Below are 18782 nucleotides of genomic sequence, written 5' to 3' on the forward strand. Positions count from 1 at the left end.
TACTGAGCAGCCCCCGTTCAAATTCAAACTCTGCTTATATCTCTGCCTTTACCCATACAAAGCACTCCGCTGCCTTCATTTCTTTGGTTTATGCTATACAAATACAAACCACATACAAATCAGAATGCGTCCGCAGGACAGATCAGGATCATCATAGCGCTGCTGCATAAACTTGTTGGAACTCGAGATAAAATAGGCAGAATGAAGTAAACGTGTTGTACAAGTACTGTGGGGCCCACAAAGGAATAACAGTCAAACCATGATTCCACCAGGGCAGATAAAATGAGATCTTCATCCACAGGTTTGTTTGGGAATGGATTGCCAGTGAAGGTCTAATTTTGGTTGCTAGCTTGAGGCTTTATTTTATCTGTTGAGTATATAGCATGTTCCCAGGACACTGACACTGATGTTGCACTTGCTTACTGATGATATGCTTGCTGGAAACACTGTATTTTTTTTTAACTGTAACGGTCTTTGATCTGTGACATCAACAGAACAATCTGCCTCAATTTCTGAATTTCATCATAGTCATGGATTCCAAATAAGGAACCCACAGAAAAGAGATTTTTGTTGATCCTCTTGATGAAAGTTTGAAATCCTAGTCCATATGTTCCTTGTAACATACATACACCAACTACAAGAGCAACTTTTTAAAAATGTACTTTAAATAAGTGTCAAACTTGCAGAGATAACTTTCTACTTAAGTAGGTCACATAAAAAGTGGACATTGATTTGGATAAAATTCCAAAACATTGAGGTTTTTTGTTTACGGTTTCTTTTAACTCTTTGCTTTTCCCTAATCCATATAATAATGGATGTGCATTGCTATGTATAGTAATCCACTGGGTGAGTGGAGATTGTTGAAAAGCGTCAAGGGTAAACACTGTGGACATATTGTAACATGAATATGACGAATTCTGCTATGTGATACAATGCAATGTCATTCATGAAGACAAGTAAAAAAAAATTCGAATTCATAGTCCATAAATATGCTTAATTTGAAAAACTGTTAGTGCCAGGGCTCAAGATGGTTCACAGGAAGATATCGTGGTCGACTCTTCCCACTGTCCTCAACAGCACTGCAAAATACAAACTAACACACAAGAGCAACATTTTGGACTATTCCATTGTTAGCCCAAGCTGTAAAGAAGACCTGGACCCATGGGTTGTATTTTTTTTTTTACTATATTAAACAATTTGTGGAAGAGCTCTGCTTTAAAAAAAAAAGGCAGACAGAGCCACCACGTGGTGGACAGGCATGAGTAAGTTCCAGTGTTCTGAAATAAGTGCCTGTGCCAAGCACCACCAAACACCGAGCACAAATTAGGAACTGGCATAAAAGAATATAAAAATCTGTTTGATGTACTAACAACCAATCAAGCTTTTAACATTTACACACATCACTGCATATCTACTGACCCTCTTCTATCAGTTATTTTACTGTGAAAACTGTAGTTATGCAGTATTAAACTTGTTCTTAATTGCCACTAGATACAATTTTGACCAACAGCACAATGATGGCTGGGGAAAAGAGAAAAGAAAGGGCCCATGACTTTCTGTCCTCCAAATTGACCCCTCTGGCTCTGCTTTTGTCCTACATCTGAGACTGTTTTAAAACAAAACAAGCATTTGCAATGCAATAGGTCTCGCATTATTTAAGTTTGAGCTATTAGCATTGTAAATGGCAATTGTTTTTTGCTTTATGCTATAGTTTTTTTTACATAAAAAGCTACATATAAAATATGTTTTATTAAAGTTATTTATGCAGTATCTAAATTTTGTTTGCATAAAACAGTATAATAATATCTTAGTAAAAAAGTCAAATATTTTAATGGAAATTCACCAAATGTTCATTTATGTGTTGGTTTTGAAAATAGCTAAATTAATAGCTTTGTCATTTACAATGCCAATAGTTATAACTTTCGCAAATGTGACACCTATAGCATTTGTAATGCAACATTTGTATTTACGTGACTTAGATGTATTGATATTACAAATAACAATGGCTTTTAATTTTTTAAATACTTAATAAAAGTGATTGTAATTTATAATGGCAATAGCTTAAACTTTTGTAAATAACTTTTGTGAAGATTATGTTCAGTGTATTTTATTGAAACAAAATCCAAGAACAGAAGTGAAATATTAACATCTTTTGTGACATTTGTAATAAAGCTTGAAACATTGAGAGAACATATTTGTGCTGTGGTGGTGCTGAGTGATGCAGTGGTGATGCTGAGTGGTGCTATGGTGGTGCTGTGGTGGTGCTGAGTGATGCTGAGTGATGCTGTGGTGGTGCTGAGTGGTGCTGTGGTGGTTCTGAGTGATGCTGTGGTGGTTCTGACTGATGCTGTGGTGGTTCTGACTGATGCTGTGGTGGTTCTGACTGATGCTGTGGTGGTTCTGACTGATGCTGTGGTGGTTCTGACTGATGCTGTGGTGGTTCTGACTGATGCTGTGGTGGTTCTGACTGATGCTGTGGTGGTTCTGACTGATAATGTGGTGGTGCTGAGTGACTGCACGCACTGTCACTCTGCACGCACTCTGCACTCACTGTCACTCTGCACTCACTGTCACTCTGCACTCACTGTCACTCTGCACTCACTGTCACTCTGCACTCACTGTCACTCTGCACTCACTGTCACTCTGCACTCACTGTCACTCTGCACTCACTGTCACTCTGCACTCACTGTCACTCTGCACTCACTGTCACTCTGCACTCACTGTCACTCTGCACTCACTGTCACTCTGCACTCACTGTCACTCTGCACTCACTGTCACTCTGCACTCACTGTCACTCTGCACTCACTGTCACTCCGCACTCACTGTCACTCCGCACTCACTGTCACTCCGCACTCTGCACGCACTCCGCACTCACTGTCACTCCGCACTCACTGTCACTCCGCACTCACTGTCACTCCGCACTCACTCTGCACGCACTCTGCACTCACTGTTTCTGCACGCACTCTGCACTCACTGTCACTCCGCACTCACTGTCACTCCGCACTCACTGTCACTCTGCACGCACTCTGCACTCACTGTCACTCTGCACGCACTCCGCACTCACTGTCACTCCGCACTCACTGTCACTCCGCACTCACTCTGCACGCACTCTGCACTCACTGTTTCTGCACGCACTCTGCACTCACTGTCACTCTGCACGCACTCTGCACTCACTGTCACTCTGCACGCACTCTGCACTCACTGTCACTCTGCACTCACTGTCACTCTGCACGCACTCTGCACTCACTGTCACTCTGCACGCACTGTCACTCTGCACGCACTGTCACTCTGCACGCACTGTCACTCTGCACTCACTGTCACTCTGCACTCACTGTCACTGCACTCACTCTGCACTCACTGTCACTCTGCACTCACTCTGACTCTGCACGCACTCTGCACTCACTGTTTCTGCACGCACTCTGCACTCACTGTCACTCTGCACTCACTGTCACTCTGCACTCACTGTCACTCTGCACTCACTGTCACTCCGCACTCACTGTCACTCCGCACTCACTGTCACTCCGCACTCACTGTCACTCCGCACTCACTGTCACTCCGCACTCACTGTCACTCCGCACTCACTGTCACTCCGCACTCACTGTCACTCCGCACTCACTGTCACTCCGCACTCACTGTCACTCTGCACTCACTGTCACTCTGCACTCACTCTGCACGCACTCTCCACGGCCCATTGCTTCACTTCACTTTTCCTTACCCATCCCGTTTGAGAACACATTGAATTAATTCAATAGTGGATCTGTGCCTTACAAAAACTTCAGCTATAGAAGTTTAGCATAAATAAACGAATCTTGATTCATGTATAATAAGAATAATACAGGCTGCGTAAACAGAGAACATGGCAAACTGACACATTTTGAGCAACATGCGGCAATGTCACCAGGGCATGGGGTGATACTTGAATGCTTGAAGTTATAAATATTACTTTCAATAAATGCTGCTTAACTCAGTTATATAATAGTATGCACTTAATTGAGACTGAAAAATGTTGAAAATATATAACGTTTTATTTTTATGTCTTTTTTCTTGCTATTGTTCGTCTGATTTACATATTTGGCTGGCTCGGCTCGTGCTCTGGCTCTTAGAGCCACACCAGACCCCTGGCTCGGCTCTTCTCAGGGCTGTCCATGCCCCACCATAAAGGTGGTGTCTTCTCCGCCCTTGGTTATGGGGTCTCCCCTCCTTGGTTTGTTAGTGTGCCTGGCAGGTACACAGCGCCTCGCCTGCTCCCGCGCCGCTTCTAGCAGCAGTGGCTGCCCTGGTACCGGGCCCGCCGGGCAGGCGATACTCGTCTGTTCAAGAAATGCACGCGCGAGCCCGAGGACTGATCCCGATCAGACGTCTGAAAGAGGCTCGCACTTAAAAAAGAAAAAACACAAGATGCCGGTAACTGGAGCGCGGTCGCGGAAACTGAGAAGCAGCCTTTGTTCTAAGCATTTTTATGCAGCGTTTTGCGCCGGCCTGCGACCAGGAAGTCAGGCAGGCCGGGCGGGACAACCGGAAGTAGGAGGGCGGGAGCCTACCCCGCCTCCCACGGAAGAGCCGCGATTGTTTGGAGCACCGGAGCAGGCAGGAGCCTACCCTGCGCCCCGGTGCCGAAGAAGGGAAGAAGAGTCTTGCTGCCGGTGGGAGCCGCTGCACTGAGGATGCCGGTGAGTGGGGCTTCGCCTGTTTGGGGGGGTGGGGGGTGGGGGGGGGGAGCAGGGGGGGGGGGGATGTGTGCGCGCGCGCGTCGGCGGGCTGTGTATGTGTGTGAGCGTGCATGTGTGTGTGTGTATGTGTCCTGGAGTCTGTGTGTATGCGTGTGTGTGACGGGGGGGGGGGTTGCCTGTCTGGGTGCCTGCGTGTCTGTGTAAGTGTAAATGCGTGTGCGTGTGTGTGGAGCCGGGAGGAGAGGGGCTGGTGTGTGTGGAGGGGTCTCTGTGTATGCGTGTAGGTGACGGGGGTGTGCCTGTGTATGCGTGTGTATGTGCGCATGCGTGAGTGCTGTGTATGCGTGTGGCTGTGATGTGCGCATGCGTGAATGTTGGTGCGCGTGCACGCAGCTGAATCCAGCCAAGGATAAGCTCGTCACAGTTTCTTGTCCCTCATTCCCCCGTGTCAGACAGCTTTAAGTCTCCGCCTGGACGCATCCTTCGGATGCGATTTCCAGGCGAGACCTAAAAACGGTATTGGATGGTATAAGATGCATATCAAATATGCCATTTTCGGGAAATTGTAAATGTTGACCTAGGTTACTAAACATATCTTAAATATTTAACTTTTTATTGGGTGGGTTTGCTTACAAGTCAGTCAACAGAAAACGAACACAAATACATTATTTACATTACATTTAATACACACCCAAGTAAGCAAAAATCATCAGATAATTTCTAAATACTAGAAATGAATGGGTCTGAATGAGCAGTTTGCAGTAAAACATTGGTCATGAAAACAATTTATGTATTTTCTAGCACCATGAACCATCAAACCTACCAAGGATAGCATATAAATGTGTTGCTCTTATAATAAGTTCAGCTTACAAACATTACTTTTTCACCCCAAGTTCAAGCTTTCCTAATAACAGCGCCAAGAAACCGCATGGTGTATGTTGCGCTATACAAATATTTTAAATTCAATTCAATTCAAGAAGGGATACCAGGCCCTACAAGACATGAAGATAAGGTGTTTTACTACTGCAACTACTGAGGAGTTAGCATGGGAGTGGAGCAGAAAAAGGTGGATCCGATTCATCGTTTATCTATAATTTGGTCATGGCAATGGGGCTATGAGTGGCATAAACTACATATGTGCAGGATAAAAGAGTTTACCAAAGAGGAATGATGCCTGTATCTAATCTGAAATTCTTAAGGTGTCCTACACTTTAAATCTGCAAGTCACCTTGCGAAAATTGAGCTCTCTAAAATAACCCATCATAGTCTTCATCTGGGTTCCATTGATCGCTAGCCAATGGCTCCTGCTAGTTAAATCGTGTCACCTGTTTCTGTATCAGACACCATATGGAACACATGATCACTCATTCTTCACTTTTTAGGCAGGTTTAAAATGTGAAACATGAGCCCCTTGTCGAAGATACAGGTTTCCTCAGTTTCTGCTTTAATAACTCCACCCCTATAATTTCAGCTGCTGAACTTGACATTGAAAATATAGATGACGCACAGGTCTAGTAAGTGTCAAATCTAGCTGAAGATTAGAATCTCTGTAAAGGAGAGCAAAACACACACTAAATGGATTGCTGAGCAGAGAGATCCTCACGAGCTATGATAACCACCTTTGAAGTGTAAGCACAAGTTGGTCTGCAAGGGTTCGGATTGGAATGGGCAAAAATATAAACTAAAGTGGCCCCTTGGTGACACGCATTCTTGGAGTCCTTGAAGCCAACACTGCACTGACATTTTAAGGAGCAAAGTGTTCATTTAAAGGCCTCCAAATTAGGGTTTTATTTGTTTGGAATTATGTCTACAAGATAAAACAAGCTGAAGGCGACAGGAATATAAAATAAAATCCCTGTGATTAGGCCTAGTGTTCGGCAAGTATTCTGGAGTAACGAATCAAGGAAGAATCCTTCACCCGTTTTTTTTTTTAAAAATAAGCCTTCATACAAAATGTAATCTGGACACATTATCACATGCACACAAAATAAACACAAATATTTGGATATACATATTTACTGTTTACACAAGGACAGACCTGGGATTTGGAGAATTCCACTACATTGTAGCTAACATTGTTGAGCAGAGCGAGAGAGTAAACACCGAGTCCAGCATCTTTTGTTCTCCAGATCTGATCGAGGAGCTGTGCCAGTTCCAGAACCCTTCCTGCTGTGTCGACGGCGATCAACACATTACCATCGGCACGCAATGTTTCCAGAACATTGGCTATGTAAAATCAAATGAAGAGACTTTTAAAGTGATATTTCAGGTAAAGATATGTACTCTGAGAGGCTAAAGGGGCACATCTGGATATAACTTTAAAGCATAGCATGCTGAAGACCATAGTAATAGCAAACTAAAATATAATTAGCTCCTGGTGGCGTTCTACCGTTAAGTGTTTTTATAGCGGCCAAAACACACTTGATGAGTGCCTCAACAGTCTTCATGTAGGTAGCCTTTTGCCATGGTGGGCAAGGGTGCTAGAGAGACATGCATTCATGAACCATATTACCAGCAGAAACCAGACAGAGGTAAAAGTATACACATGCATAACAAATAATGTGCATATCAACAGCTAACAATCTCATTAGATATTGAGGCTTGACGGTGATTAGCTCTTTATTGTCAAAACTTGTAATGTATGATGAGGTATCTATAGAGGCCAGTCAGTTTTGGGGGTTTGAAAATTGCTGTCAGGGTACCAAAATGCATTAGAGGTAAATTTTCTGTAGGTGCCAGAAAGAATAAGTCAAAGCTTCATATTCGGCTCAAGTGAAAGAATGGCGAAGAAGATAATGTGATCCGTACATACATGCTAAGCGTTTACAAATCTACAGGTTACACAAAAATTTGCAGAGTGGAAGGTGGCACAGTTTGGGGGTGGCGTGTAAAGAAAAAAAAAACGTGTAAAGACACGTACTGCCTTGCTGCGTCTCTCCTCTATCGTCTCTCCCAGTTCAGCCGGAACAGGAAGAACCAGGCTTCCCTAAGCCAATCACAACGCTGCAATGCAAGCCTACAATTGGTCTGAGCGCCGTGGTTTGGCACGCAGACAGGGACTGGGAGCTTGGGCATATTCTTCACCCAGGCTGTTCGACAAAGTGTGCATGACTGTTTGGCCGGCCCAAAACAGCTGGCCAAACATTCATGTGCACTTACAAAGTGCCCACCACTCCTCCCCCTGCTCTGCGAGCTGGGCATTGCTAGTCTAACAAGCATAGGTAAACAGTGTCATCAGGAAGATTTGGTGGGCCCCTGCAGAGGGCAAAGTTTAATCTTATTGGCTTTTTCCTAATAATTCAAGCCAGCATAATGCTAAACAATATTTAATTATATGTTAAACTTCAAAAGGGTTACACAAACAAACAGTTTAAATGATATCTTGCCCTGGACCCCTACAATCGTTAGGATGACACATGGGAGAACGAGTCAGTGGTAGCAGTAGAAGAAGATGGAGAGCGGATTAGTTAGAGAAATATAATAGACTGAAAACAAACAAAGTTACTTCACTTTCCCAGGGGCTTCTTGGAGGGAGAGGTCCATGGGCAATTGCCCACTTTGCCTATGCGGAACAGCACTGAACTGCACACCGACCATAGTGGGCTGAGCTAAATCATTCGGAATCACATCGGACAGCAACCTGAATACTACTTGAGAAAACAAACCATTCTTTGATGCATCGGACCTAAAAATGTCACTTCAGGCATTAGTTATCTGTAGGATCAAATACGGATGCACAAGCCTCTCTGACCTACCCAAGATCTCAACGCCCCCCCTAAAAGCTTGTCTCAACGCTGCCGCTAGACTCTTAACAGGCTCAAAAAAATCGACCACATCTCATCGCACCTGAAGGCGCTGCACTGGCTTCCTTTTGAAGTCAGAATCCAACTCAAATTGGCCTGTATCACGCACAAAGCACTACACTCAAATTCTCCTGCATATCTTGGCCAGAAAGTCATGGTATATGGAGAAGGCAGAAACTCCCAGTGCTACAAAAACCCAGTTTCCTAAAGAAAAAAAATACAACCGAGCTTTCTCTGGGGCGGCACCAAGAATCTGGAACTAGCTGCCTCCTAACATCAGAAGAATACCCTCTTTGTCAAGATTCAAAAAGGAAGCTAAAACGTTCCTAATGGCCAAATTCCTCCCATAAAACGTACTCATTGCACACACTTCCCAGCGGCCTAGCGATATGTTTTTGCTCCATTCTTAATCTCCACCTGTGTTAACCGGTCTTGATATCTGTGCCTTAACCCTGCGCCTCTGGTATCATGATCGTCTGCTCATCATTGTGTATCTTTTTGTTTTTCACCCCCACTTTTTGTATCTCCCACTAGGGTACCCTTTTCGCTCATTCCTACTTCTGTTAATAAGCTGGCTATCTCTGTAAAGTGTTCTCATGATTGCTTGTTCCGAATATCTTTAAATGACCTGTTATTTCCCCAAGTGTAAAAGATAGTTATCTCTGCAAAGTGCTCTCAAGATCGCCGTGTGGCTCAATCATTAGAGCGGCAGACCCGGATGCAGAGGTCTAGCCCGGGATCCAGGGTTCAATTCCCCGCCTCGGCGGGTCTTGGGCTCAAAATTCCACGGACCTGATCATTCTCGCCTCGGTGCCTATTCCAATCATGGAGTCCCACTCTGCAACTCTGGGCAATAGCTTGCTGAATCTCCACAAAGGCCCCACAACGCTAAGGATGCCTGGCCTCCACCTTGGGGGTGCCCAGGAGTGGACGCCTCACAGGGAAAGCCAGGATGGGTTCCACAGCGGTATTCGTACAAGCGCCTTGAGACCCTTGCGGGTGAGTAGTGCGCTATACAAGTATCAATTTACATTTACATTCCGAATATTGTATATGACCTGTCTTTCCCCAAGTGCATGCACGTTCATCTATCCCTACCTATGTAATTGTCTATTCCGAACTTGTATACAAGGTGTTATCCCTGTAAAGCACTCTGATACCCTAACGGGTCACGTTCACACTCAACACTAAATAAATAAATTAATAAAATGCTTTAAACCATCTCAATGGGCAAAGTATTGGGCTAGCATAATCTCCCAAGTAAGGTATCATCACTGTGTTAAAATTACTGAGTAGAATACTTTTTGCAGAGAAAGATTTTGACCTCTTCATGAAGCGGGATAATTGAATCGGCTGGGTACAGCTCAGAGGCATGGAAGTCAAGATTCTAGTTACTTTGAGGAGAAACAGAGCTTAGGTTTCTGGTTTACCAAGGTCCGGTTTTCAGGCTTGGATCTTGAGATGCAATGTCCTTGGGACACCAGAGTAATAGTTGAGTTTGCTATATCAGTACATTTTCTTCGTAGTCAGACCCACCTTATTTAAGTCAAAATGGTCATGGATAGGGAGCAGGTGTAACAAGACTACTATTAGTGTGATGGGTTTGTACTTGCTCATATAGCCCGACATTTGTTTTTCGGTGACTTAAGATTTACAAGATTCTTACTTTGACATCTCATTAAGGAGACAAGCAAAGGTAATTTCTAAGCTAAGCAAAAGACAAACACCTTTTCAACATTATTTTCTTGGTGTTAAAACCTACACAAACAGTATTCACCAAGTGTCACAAAGGATAAAATGTATTTGTACATATATTTTAGCTGGTATGAGCACAGCAATGGGGTGCAGGTCAGTTGTTTTAAATGTTTGGTGTTCTGATTTACTCCTGAGCAACAGGAAAGTTGTGAGCATGTACATCTGAGGCAGTTGGGGGATTATAATTTTAAAGATGATACTGAGAGGAGGTCAGGCATCACTCTGAGTGATTTCATTAATCTAGAGATGCCCCGGTATATTCTAGAGTAGCACTTCACTTCATCTTGAAGAGAGGTGCTATTTTCCATGTGACTGGAGTAAATGATAGGCAGAGCTTTAAATCCTAGCACCCATGTGTGCGATTAAATACATTTTCCCTCCAGGGTCATGGAAAGGACTTGGGCGTACTGTCAATAGTAGGTCAGTGAAGCAGTCAAAAGAATGAATAAAGAAGGAATTACTTTTCTATGAAGGAAAGGTTGTGTCCTCAAGGTGAGGTGGTGATTATGGAATGTAATAAACGACAAGCCTCTAGCAGAAGTACAATTCAGAGGAGCATGTGCAATGATTGGTATGTGAAGTGCTGGGAGTGAGTGTTCGGCTTATATCGCCCATAGGACATCATAGGGCACACTCTGACCACTGCCAGTTTCCTTACCTAGCTTAATGTTCTGCTAAATAGTAATATCTATGGTTCCCACTGGACACTGCCTGCAAACTGAACGGCGGTCCCTGTTTTTTAAAAAAAAAATGTTGGCGTTTTCAGCTCACAGGGAAAGCCTGCATTGTTATCGTGGCATTTATGTATAGTAGTTGTCAGGTAATAACACAGAAGTGAAGAAAATATAAGAGCTGTTATGGTTTTATTATAGATCACAGAGCAGTTGGCACGTTCTCCACTTTTAAAGTTCTAATTTCGGTACACTTAATATGCAGAGGGCAAATGAGGTTAATATCCAACTGAGACAATAATAAATTGCTACAAATGACAATCAATAAAAACCATACAAATGTCCAATGACTGCTTTGCTAATTAATTAACCTAGGCATTAACCCATGGTGTTCATTCCTACCATAATAGTTAAAACCGACAAGCATTATCAGTCATATAAAATGCGGGGATGAAAATGGGTGTAACACACAAAACCCTGGGGTTTCTGAGGGAAGGGAAGTAGAGGTTATGGGGTTTTCAGGGTGAGCTGGCCTCCAACCTTAACATGTACACACAAAGAAGCTACCCTGAAAAGAAGTGACTGGAAAATTACAAGGTACTAGATAGAGTACAAGGCATCCCACAAAAAGTGAAGGACTGTCCTCACACACCACCAGGTGTCATGCTTCATCATTGGCAGTCCTCGCTCCCTAGTAACTGCGTTTGGTAGCGAGCGGGCCTACACCTGGAGACAAGGAGGCACTTCTAAAGTCTAAGTGGGGACCCGTGCAAATGAGCGATTTAAAAACCAATGTAAAATCCGAAATACATTTATTCACTTGGCAATTACTTGGTATTGAAAATAAATGTGGGGAATGGGTGAATTAGCACCCCATCACCACCGTGATTGTAGTCGTCAACATGTTTCTGCCAAACTGGCCCTTCAGGTCCATGGCATTAATCAGGACGGAAAAAACTGTGGGCTCCTAACTTACACAGATTGGTCCGAAAAAACTCCTCCGGAGTGTACATGTCTAGGGAGACGGCGACAGAGGTTCCTTTTTCTACTTCAGTATCTCGGAAGAATCCTAATTTTGCAAAGTTAGGTTAAAGAATTCCGTTCTTTTTTTATAAGAGGGATGGTGAATTGAAGTGCTAATCCCAAGCCTGGTGTTCTGTAGAGGAAGTTCTGCTGGATGAAATCTATAACAATTTTTATTTGTAAAGCACACGTTCTCCCAAGTATTAGATCTTCTGGCCCTGAAAAAAACAGATGATCGTTACCAAACTTGATCAAACTCAATTCAACAACCTCGGAAGGAGAAAGGCTGAGAAAAGCCACTGAAATTCAAACCTGTGATCACGAGTTTAAACACAGATCCAGAGTGGCAACGATCCACAGTCTGTCTGTTAGAACTGGCTATTTCTGGTAGGCTAAGGCTGTCGCCAAAGCCAGGCAGAAACCACCAATCTAGTCAGGGCAAGGAAGTCACACGCCAAGATAACCCCTGCTCACCCCCTTGGTAGCTTGGCACGAGCAGTCTAGGCTAAACTCGAAGGCAATGTGTAAAGCATTTGCGTCAGCGCACAACAGCAACAACATACTAGGTACATCACAAAAGAGACTCCACACAAGGTTATTATAAAAATACCTTTTGTATTGTAAAAGCACATCAGATAAAATCACACATATACATGGTGCCAATTGGCACGGGCAATATTCACATGGGATTATTCACAAGACAGGGCCACAAGGGCCACTGTCATATTCAACACTTTCCGAAATAGAAATACTTGTCAGAAACTAGAATAAGTATATAAAATCACTGTAGCACAAAGTAACAGTTATGAATCACATCCAGTAACTACTGGGAACAGGTAAGTACACACTACGTAACCCTAAACACCTTAGGACAATGTCACGCAGGTACCCAGGACCTCACTAGGACCACCTGTACTAGAAAGAACAACCACCTAAGGATGAAATCCACTTAGGGGTATAACTCAGATCACACTACCCATGATGCATGAATATACATTCAGAGGAGCAGTAAGGAAAGAAAACACATGATGTATAGACCTACACATTCAGCGGTGTTAAGGACAGAGCACATGATGTAATCACAATACCTTCAGGGGTGCAGCGCAAGAAGACACATGATGACTAAACATTCAGAGGTGCAGCGCATGAAAAGAAAGACACATAATGCATCAAACATTCAGAGGTGTCAAGAGTAAAGCAATAGCGCAAAAATCACATGAGGCCTAAAAACCTTCAGAGGTGCAGGAATAACACATGATGCAAGAAATCACATTCAGAGGTGCAATAACCAGATGATTGCGCACAAACTCACATAAGCCACCACCTGTGGCCGTCCCTAGGCCAATGGCCTTGTTGGGGCTCAGATGCCCTGAGTCTCAGTGTCAGGGTGCGCTGCCATGCAGCGCCAGTCTCGAAGTTCAAAAAGCCTAAACGTGGCAGGTGCCCACTAAGTGCTGGGCACCTGGAGAACAACAGCACTGCGCCACCTGAGCCACACAGGCTCTCAAAACACTGAGCCAAACGTTGGAGCCACAGAGGCTCTTAAAACACATGCCCCCTGGAGCCTCCCTGGACTCTCCAAGCGTTGGGGCGACCCACTGTCAACTGGGGCCGCCCTTGAAGCCCTCCTCACGGTGGAGTCCCCTACGGGGGACTCTAGCTTCTCAAAATGCCCCCCAGAGCCTCTCAGGGCTCCACATACAAAAATGCGGCGGGGAGCCTCTCCGGGCTTCGTGCACGTTGGGGCGACCCGCTGCCCACCGGGGCCGCCCTTAAAGCCCTCATGGCTTCGCGATATCTCTAGACGCGACGTTGGGGCGGCCCACTGCCAGCTGGGGCCGCCCTATTGCTCTCGCTTCTGGTGCCGCTCTCCGGCACCCACCACAGCCGCGTCGAGCCCCCCCCTAGCCCTTCCAACTCACCGGGCTGTCTTCGGGGCGGGGCTCCTCCGGGCGGCGGCTGCATGCGAGGTCTCTCTGCTCCTGCCGCTCCTCCTTCACTTGGGGCTCCCTCGGCACACGGGAGCCCCAGCAGCGGACCACACGCCTCTTCAGAGGCCGCCGGGTTCCCCCAGGTCACGGGAGCCCGGCCGACCCACCGCCATGCTTCTCGGCGCCTTCTTCCTCGAGCCCCGGCCTCGGGGACGGAGCAACCAATCGCGTCGCGGCCCTCCGGTCGAGCCCCTTCAGTGCCCGGGAGTCAGCCAATGACAGAGCGGCTCCCGGGATGATGCTCCGCTACTTCGGCCAATCACGGCCCACCACGCGGATGACGCTGCGCCGCACGGGCCAATCCCGTCGCGGCGTTAGTGAGGGGGCTCGGCTCCCTCCACCAATGGGAGCGCGGCGGCTTCGTTCTTCGCCGTGCCAGCTCCGATCAGGATGGCGCTTCACGGGGTGGTTCAGAGCACTTCCACAGGGGTTACTGACCCCGGGCTGCGACGGTGACACGGCCAAGAATCCTCAGCGCGTCCAGCGCTATAAGCCAGCAGGAAGGCGCTCCTAAGCGCTAGAAAGTCCAGCGAAAGCGCTCTCAAGCGCTTGGGGAAATGAAGCGCTCCAAAGCGCTAGACAGCAGGCAGAGCGCTCCCAGGCGCTCAAGGCAAAGCACAGCGCCTCCAGGCGCTAGGAACCAACTCCAGCGCTCTCCCCAGGAAAAGGGCAGCCTCTCCATGCTGCCATGGTCCCAGAGCTTCCCCAGGGGCAAAGCCAAGTCCCCCCTTCAGCCCATGCAGGGCAGAAGGGTCCCCCAGGAGTCCAGGAATCCAGGCACCCAGGGGCTGGGCAGCGCCCACCCCTGGTAGATCCAAGTCAGCCACACGAGCTAGAACAAGAACAAGTTGGAGGGAGACACAGCTCCTTCTTATACCCAGGAATGCCTTTGAAGAACTTTGTGCAAGGGACCCAGAGTGCTGGAATGTTTCTGGTTTACGTCTTTCCTGACAGCTGCAGGGCCAGAGGTGACAGTGAGCCGTCAGGAAGGAGAGCTAGCAGGGTGGCCGACAGGCACGGCCCGGCACCACCAGACGCTCTTGCCTCCCATCCCTGACAGCAGAGGGGCCTTTCATCCACGGCTGTCTCAGACCCCCTCCTCTGGAGCCTTGCAGACCCTGCAGACCCTGTCCTACTCAAACCGGACAGTCCATCCACCAGCAGGTCCAGGCACTCCTGGGCAGACTCACCAGCCAATCACACGCTAGCACCAACTTACACAATTATACCAACTTCCAAAAGTAGTACTTCCAGACTAGGTACAAACAAGCTGCATACATCATTTTGCAGCATTCATTCTCACGAGTTCACACATATCAAACTCGACCCCTGCACTCCCCACACAACAGGAACTACCATGGGCATACATATCCCCCATTCATTCCTATGGGAGGGCAGGTCACTCACTCTTCATACAGAGAGCTCAAGCGCTTTACACTGTACCACAGTGAAAAAAGGGCGCAGAGGCCTAGAGTCACCAACACCAGGTTCCAGAAACAGGCTAGGAAAAAGCAAAAAGTCTAGGGGTAAACCTGCCCAAAGGGCCGGGTCCAACACTGTCATACTACCATCCACTAATATGATTCAGCCCTTCGTCAGGTGTATGAAGTACTATATAAATGCAATTACAATACAATCTAATTTGTCAATATGTATTAAAATTAGAAAATAATTAAGTGCCGCAAAAAGTGCCGCATAAAGTGAAGCTTTATTGTATAGTATGTCACATAATTCGATTTTCATTGTCACATAATTTTGATACCCTCTCAATTTAGTTTGCCCCCTAATGTAATCTTCCACTGTTGCACAATTGCACTGGCCACTCACTAGACCACCTGACTGAAGACCACCGCCTGTAAATACAGCAGTGCCACATATCACTCAGCAAATACAAAGGAACACACTAGACTTGTCAACACCATACCGACGTGCAAACAAATTGAACTACAGAAAGGAAAATGTTGATTAGGAAATGCACACTGCAGAAATTGAAACCCTAGCCTGAAAACACCAAAATATACCATCACTCTCTCGAGAATCAAATATAGCGCCACAAGTCTTACAGGTGAACAAGAATTTCTCTGCAGTTAGCAACAAATTAATTTAAACACATTGGTTGCACCAAGTCTACGCACTCATATCTAGAATAGCAGAGTCACACATCTGGCAACAAGTACCTCTTAAACACCACCTAAGACTTGATGGAGCGGGTTAAGGAACAATATTTTGTTCAGGCTTGTGAAGCCAGACTTCCATAATGTTTAATAAAACTAATATGTTTGCTGCATGTTATTAAATCAACTTAGAATAAACTGTGCAACATGAACACATGGGACTAACATTATGCTTATTTGTGCAAAATGCAATAGAAATAATACAATAATTATTGTCTATTGTCTTTGTCATATACTAACTGCTGCTGTCAAAAATAATAGCATGTGCTTTTTAAATGTGCTTTTGTCTGGTCTTTTCTGTGACAAATGCAGTTCCAGATCGGATTGGTATATCAAAGGTAGTATATGCTGCTTAAATGTGCTTTTGCTAGGTAACATAATTAATGGGTTAACATTTAGCAAAGGGGGTGGGTTACAGAACAAATGTCAATTCTTTAATTAATTGATGTTTTATGTTTGTTTAAATAATAGTTTTCCAAAAGAAGCATAGAGTTGGCTGCAGAAAAATAATGCATTTTTAAAAAGTGACGCAAGAAAAAGTGGCGCAGAAAATTGACGCTTTCTGAAAAGAGGCCTGCTGATGTAAAGCCACAAGAGAAAACTTATTTTGAAAAAGATGAGAAGCCTATAAACTTTTATTGTGAGAAGTTTTGAAAAGAACTGCCAAAGGCGACCCTGTGGAGAGATTTGCTATTGTGCCACGGGAAGCTCAGAACGGACAGGCTCAAGGCCAGGATGTGAGTCGTGGCATTTTTGTGCACTACATGAACATCTTTGCTACAAAATGTAGCAGCCTAAGGAAGTGCCGCCAGGACTCTGTGCATGAACAATGGGTTAGTGAAAAAGCCCGGACCTGAGGAGGAAGATGTCACAATTTACTGTGGCATGAGGTGGTTCAGCCAATGGGGAGCCAGAATTCAGCTGTTGGAATGTGAAAATAGTTAGTTTAGCCTTAGTTTTAGGGTATAAGAATTGGCTCAAGGAGCAAACTTTCCTACGCTTCTTGATTCCAGAGGGTCGTGTTCTGCTGATCGAAGAACGCACGTAAGGAAAGGAGACTTTTAAAAGACTTTGTTTTCAGGCGATGAGGGTAGAGACAGGGAATTAGTTAGGGTTTGGAAATGCTCTTTTTCACTTATTTCTGTTAATGAATAATATTTCTTGAATCAAGCTCTCTATATAAATACTGAATAAACTTTTATTTAATGACATTTTTCTAATACTTGTTTAATAAAGTTCCAAAGCCTAAGTTTTGATGAATATGTTTGAATAAACTTACTAAATGACAATCTGTTCTTGTTTATTGTAGAGTTTAAACAACATATTAGATTCATTCGCCTCATGATTCAGCTGCTCTGTTATTTTTATGGGCCTGGTATTGTTTGGTAAGTTTGGTGGTAGATGGTGACATCATTTATGCAGAATTGTGGTAGGAGCGCTGGATCAGACTCATGCAGAGCGTCTCAATATTTAGGACACAACTGAAAGACCCAATATGAAGCACAATAAACCTACCTCAGTACACAACCCACCGAACACTAAACACGACCAGCACCTGAAATACATCAAAACCTAGAAGATACACCAACATTGCTCTTTTATGCCATCCACACAGTACTTAGTGCGTTACAGATCGCAATATGCTGCTTTTCACCTCCAATGGTTCACACTATACTCATCAACACAATTCAATTCAATTCAAGTAATTTATATAGCGCGCTACAAACCCAGAGGGTCTCAAGGCGCTTGGAGAAGGGAGGGGGGATTACTTGTCGAAAATCCAGGTTTTAAGTTGCTTTCTGAATGCTAGGTGGTTCTGAGTGAGGCGAAGGTGAATGGGAAGTGAGTTCCAGGTTTTAGCCGCCAGGTAGGAGAAGGATCTTCCTCCCATGGTGGATTTGTTGATGCGAGGTACAGCAGCAAGGGCTTGGTTGGAGGAGCGTAGCTAGCGGGAGGGGGTGTAGAAGGAAAGTCGAGTGTTGAGGCATTCGGGTCCAAGTCCGTAAAGTGCTTTGTGTGCGTGGGTTAGGAGGCGGAATGTTATCCTCTTATTGACGGGGAGCCAGTGGAGGTTTTTCAGGTGACCAGAAATGTGGTCGTTACGCTGGATGTCTAGTATGAGTCTGGCTGATGCGTTCTGGATGCATTGGAGTTTTATCTGAAGTTTTGCGGTGGTACCGGCGTATAGGGTGTTTCCGTAGTCCAGGCGGCTTGTAACCAGTGCGTGGGTGACCGTTTTTCTAGTTTCGGTGGGGATCCAGCGAAATGTTTTTTTGAGCATGCGAAGAATGTTGAAGCAAGATGATGAAATGGCGTTGACTTGTCTGGTCATCGAGAGTGAGGAGTCCAGAATGACGCCCAGGTTCCGTGCGTGGTCTGTCGGGATGGGTGCTTTTCCAAGGGACTCTGGCCACCAAGAGTCGTCCCAGGCAGAGGGGGAGGTACCTAAGATAAGGACTTCTGTTTTGTCGGAATTCAGTTTCAGACGGCTATGCTTCATCCACTCGGCTACTTCTTTCATTCCTTCATGTAGGTTGGTTTTGGCGGTGTTAGGGTCTTTGGTGAGTGAGAGGATAAGTTGAGTGTCATCAGCGTAGGAGATGATGTTGAGGTTGTGTTGGCGTGCGATGGCCGCGAGGGGGCTCATGTATACGTTGAAGAGGGTGGGACTGAGTGAGGATCCTTGTGGCACGCC

At 45.3% G+C, this 18782-nt stretch overlaps 1 protein-coding gene across 2 annotated transcripts in view; it reads right to left on the reverse strand.

Moving 5' to 3' along the window:
• CPSF2 (cleavage and polyadenylation specific factor 2) overlaps window positions 1–18782 on the reverse strand; it is a 158480-nt gene that overhangs the window by 104387 nt on the left and 35311 nt on the right. For both annotated transcript variants that reach the window (XM_086937685.1, XM_086937686.1), the window contains one exon: window positions 6709–6896. In XM_086937685.1, coding sequence (XP_086793811.1) covers window positions 6709–6896 — 188 coding nt within the window. The remainder of the gene's footprint in view (window positions 1–6708; window positions 6897–18782) is intronic.

The sequence above is a fragment of the Lissotriton vulgaris genome, chromosome 9, assembly GCF_964263255.1.
Source record: "Lissotriton vulgaris chromosome 9, aLisVul1.2, whole genome shotgun sequence".
NCBI lineage: Eukaryota > Metazoa > Chordata > Amphibia > Caudata > Salamandridae > Lissotriton > Lissotriton vulgaris.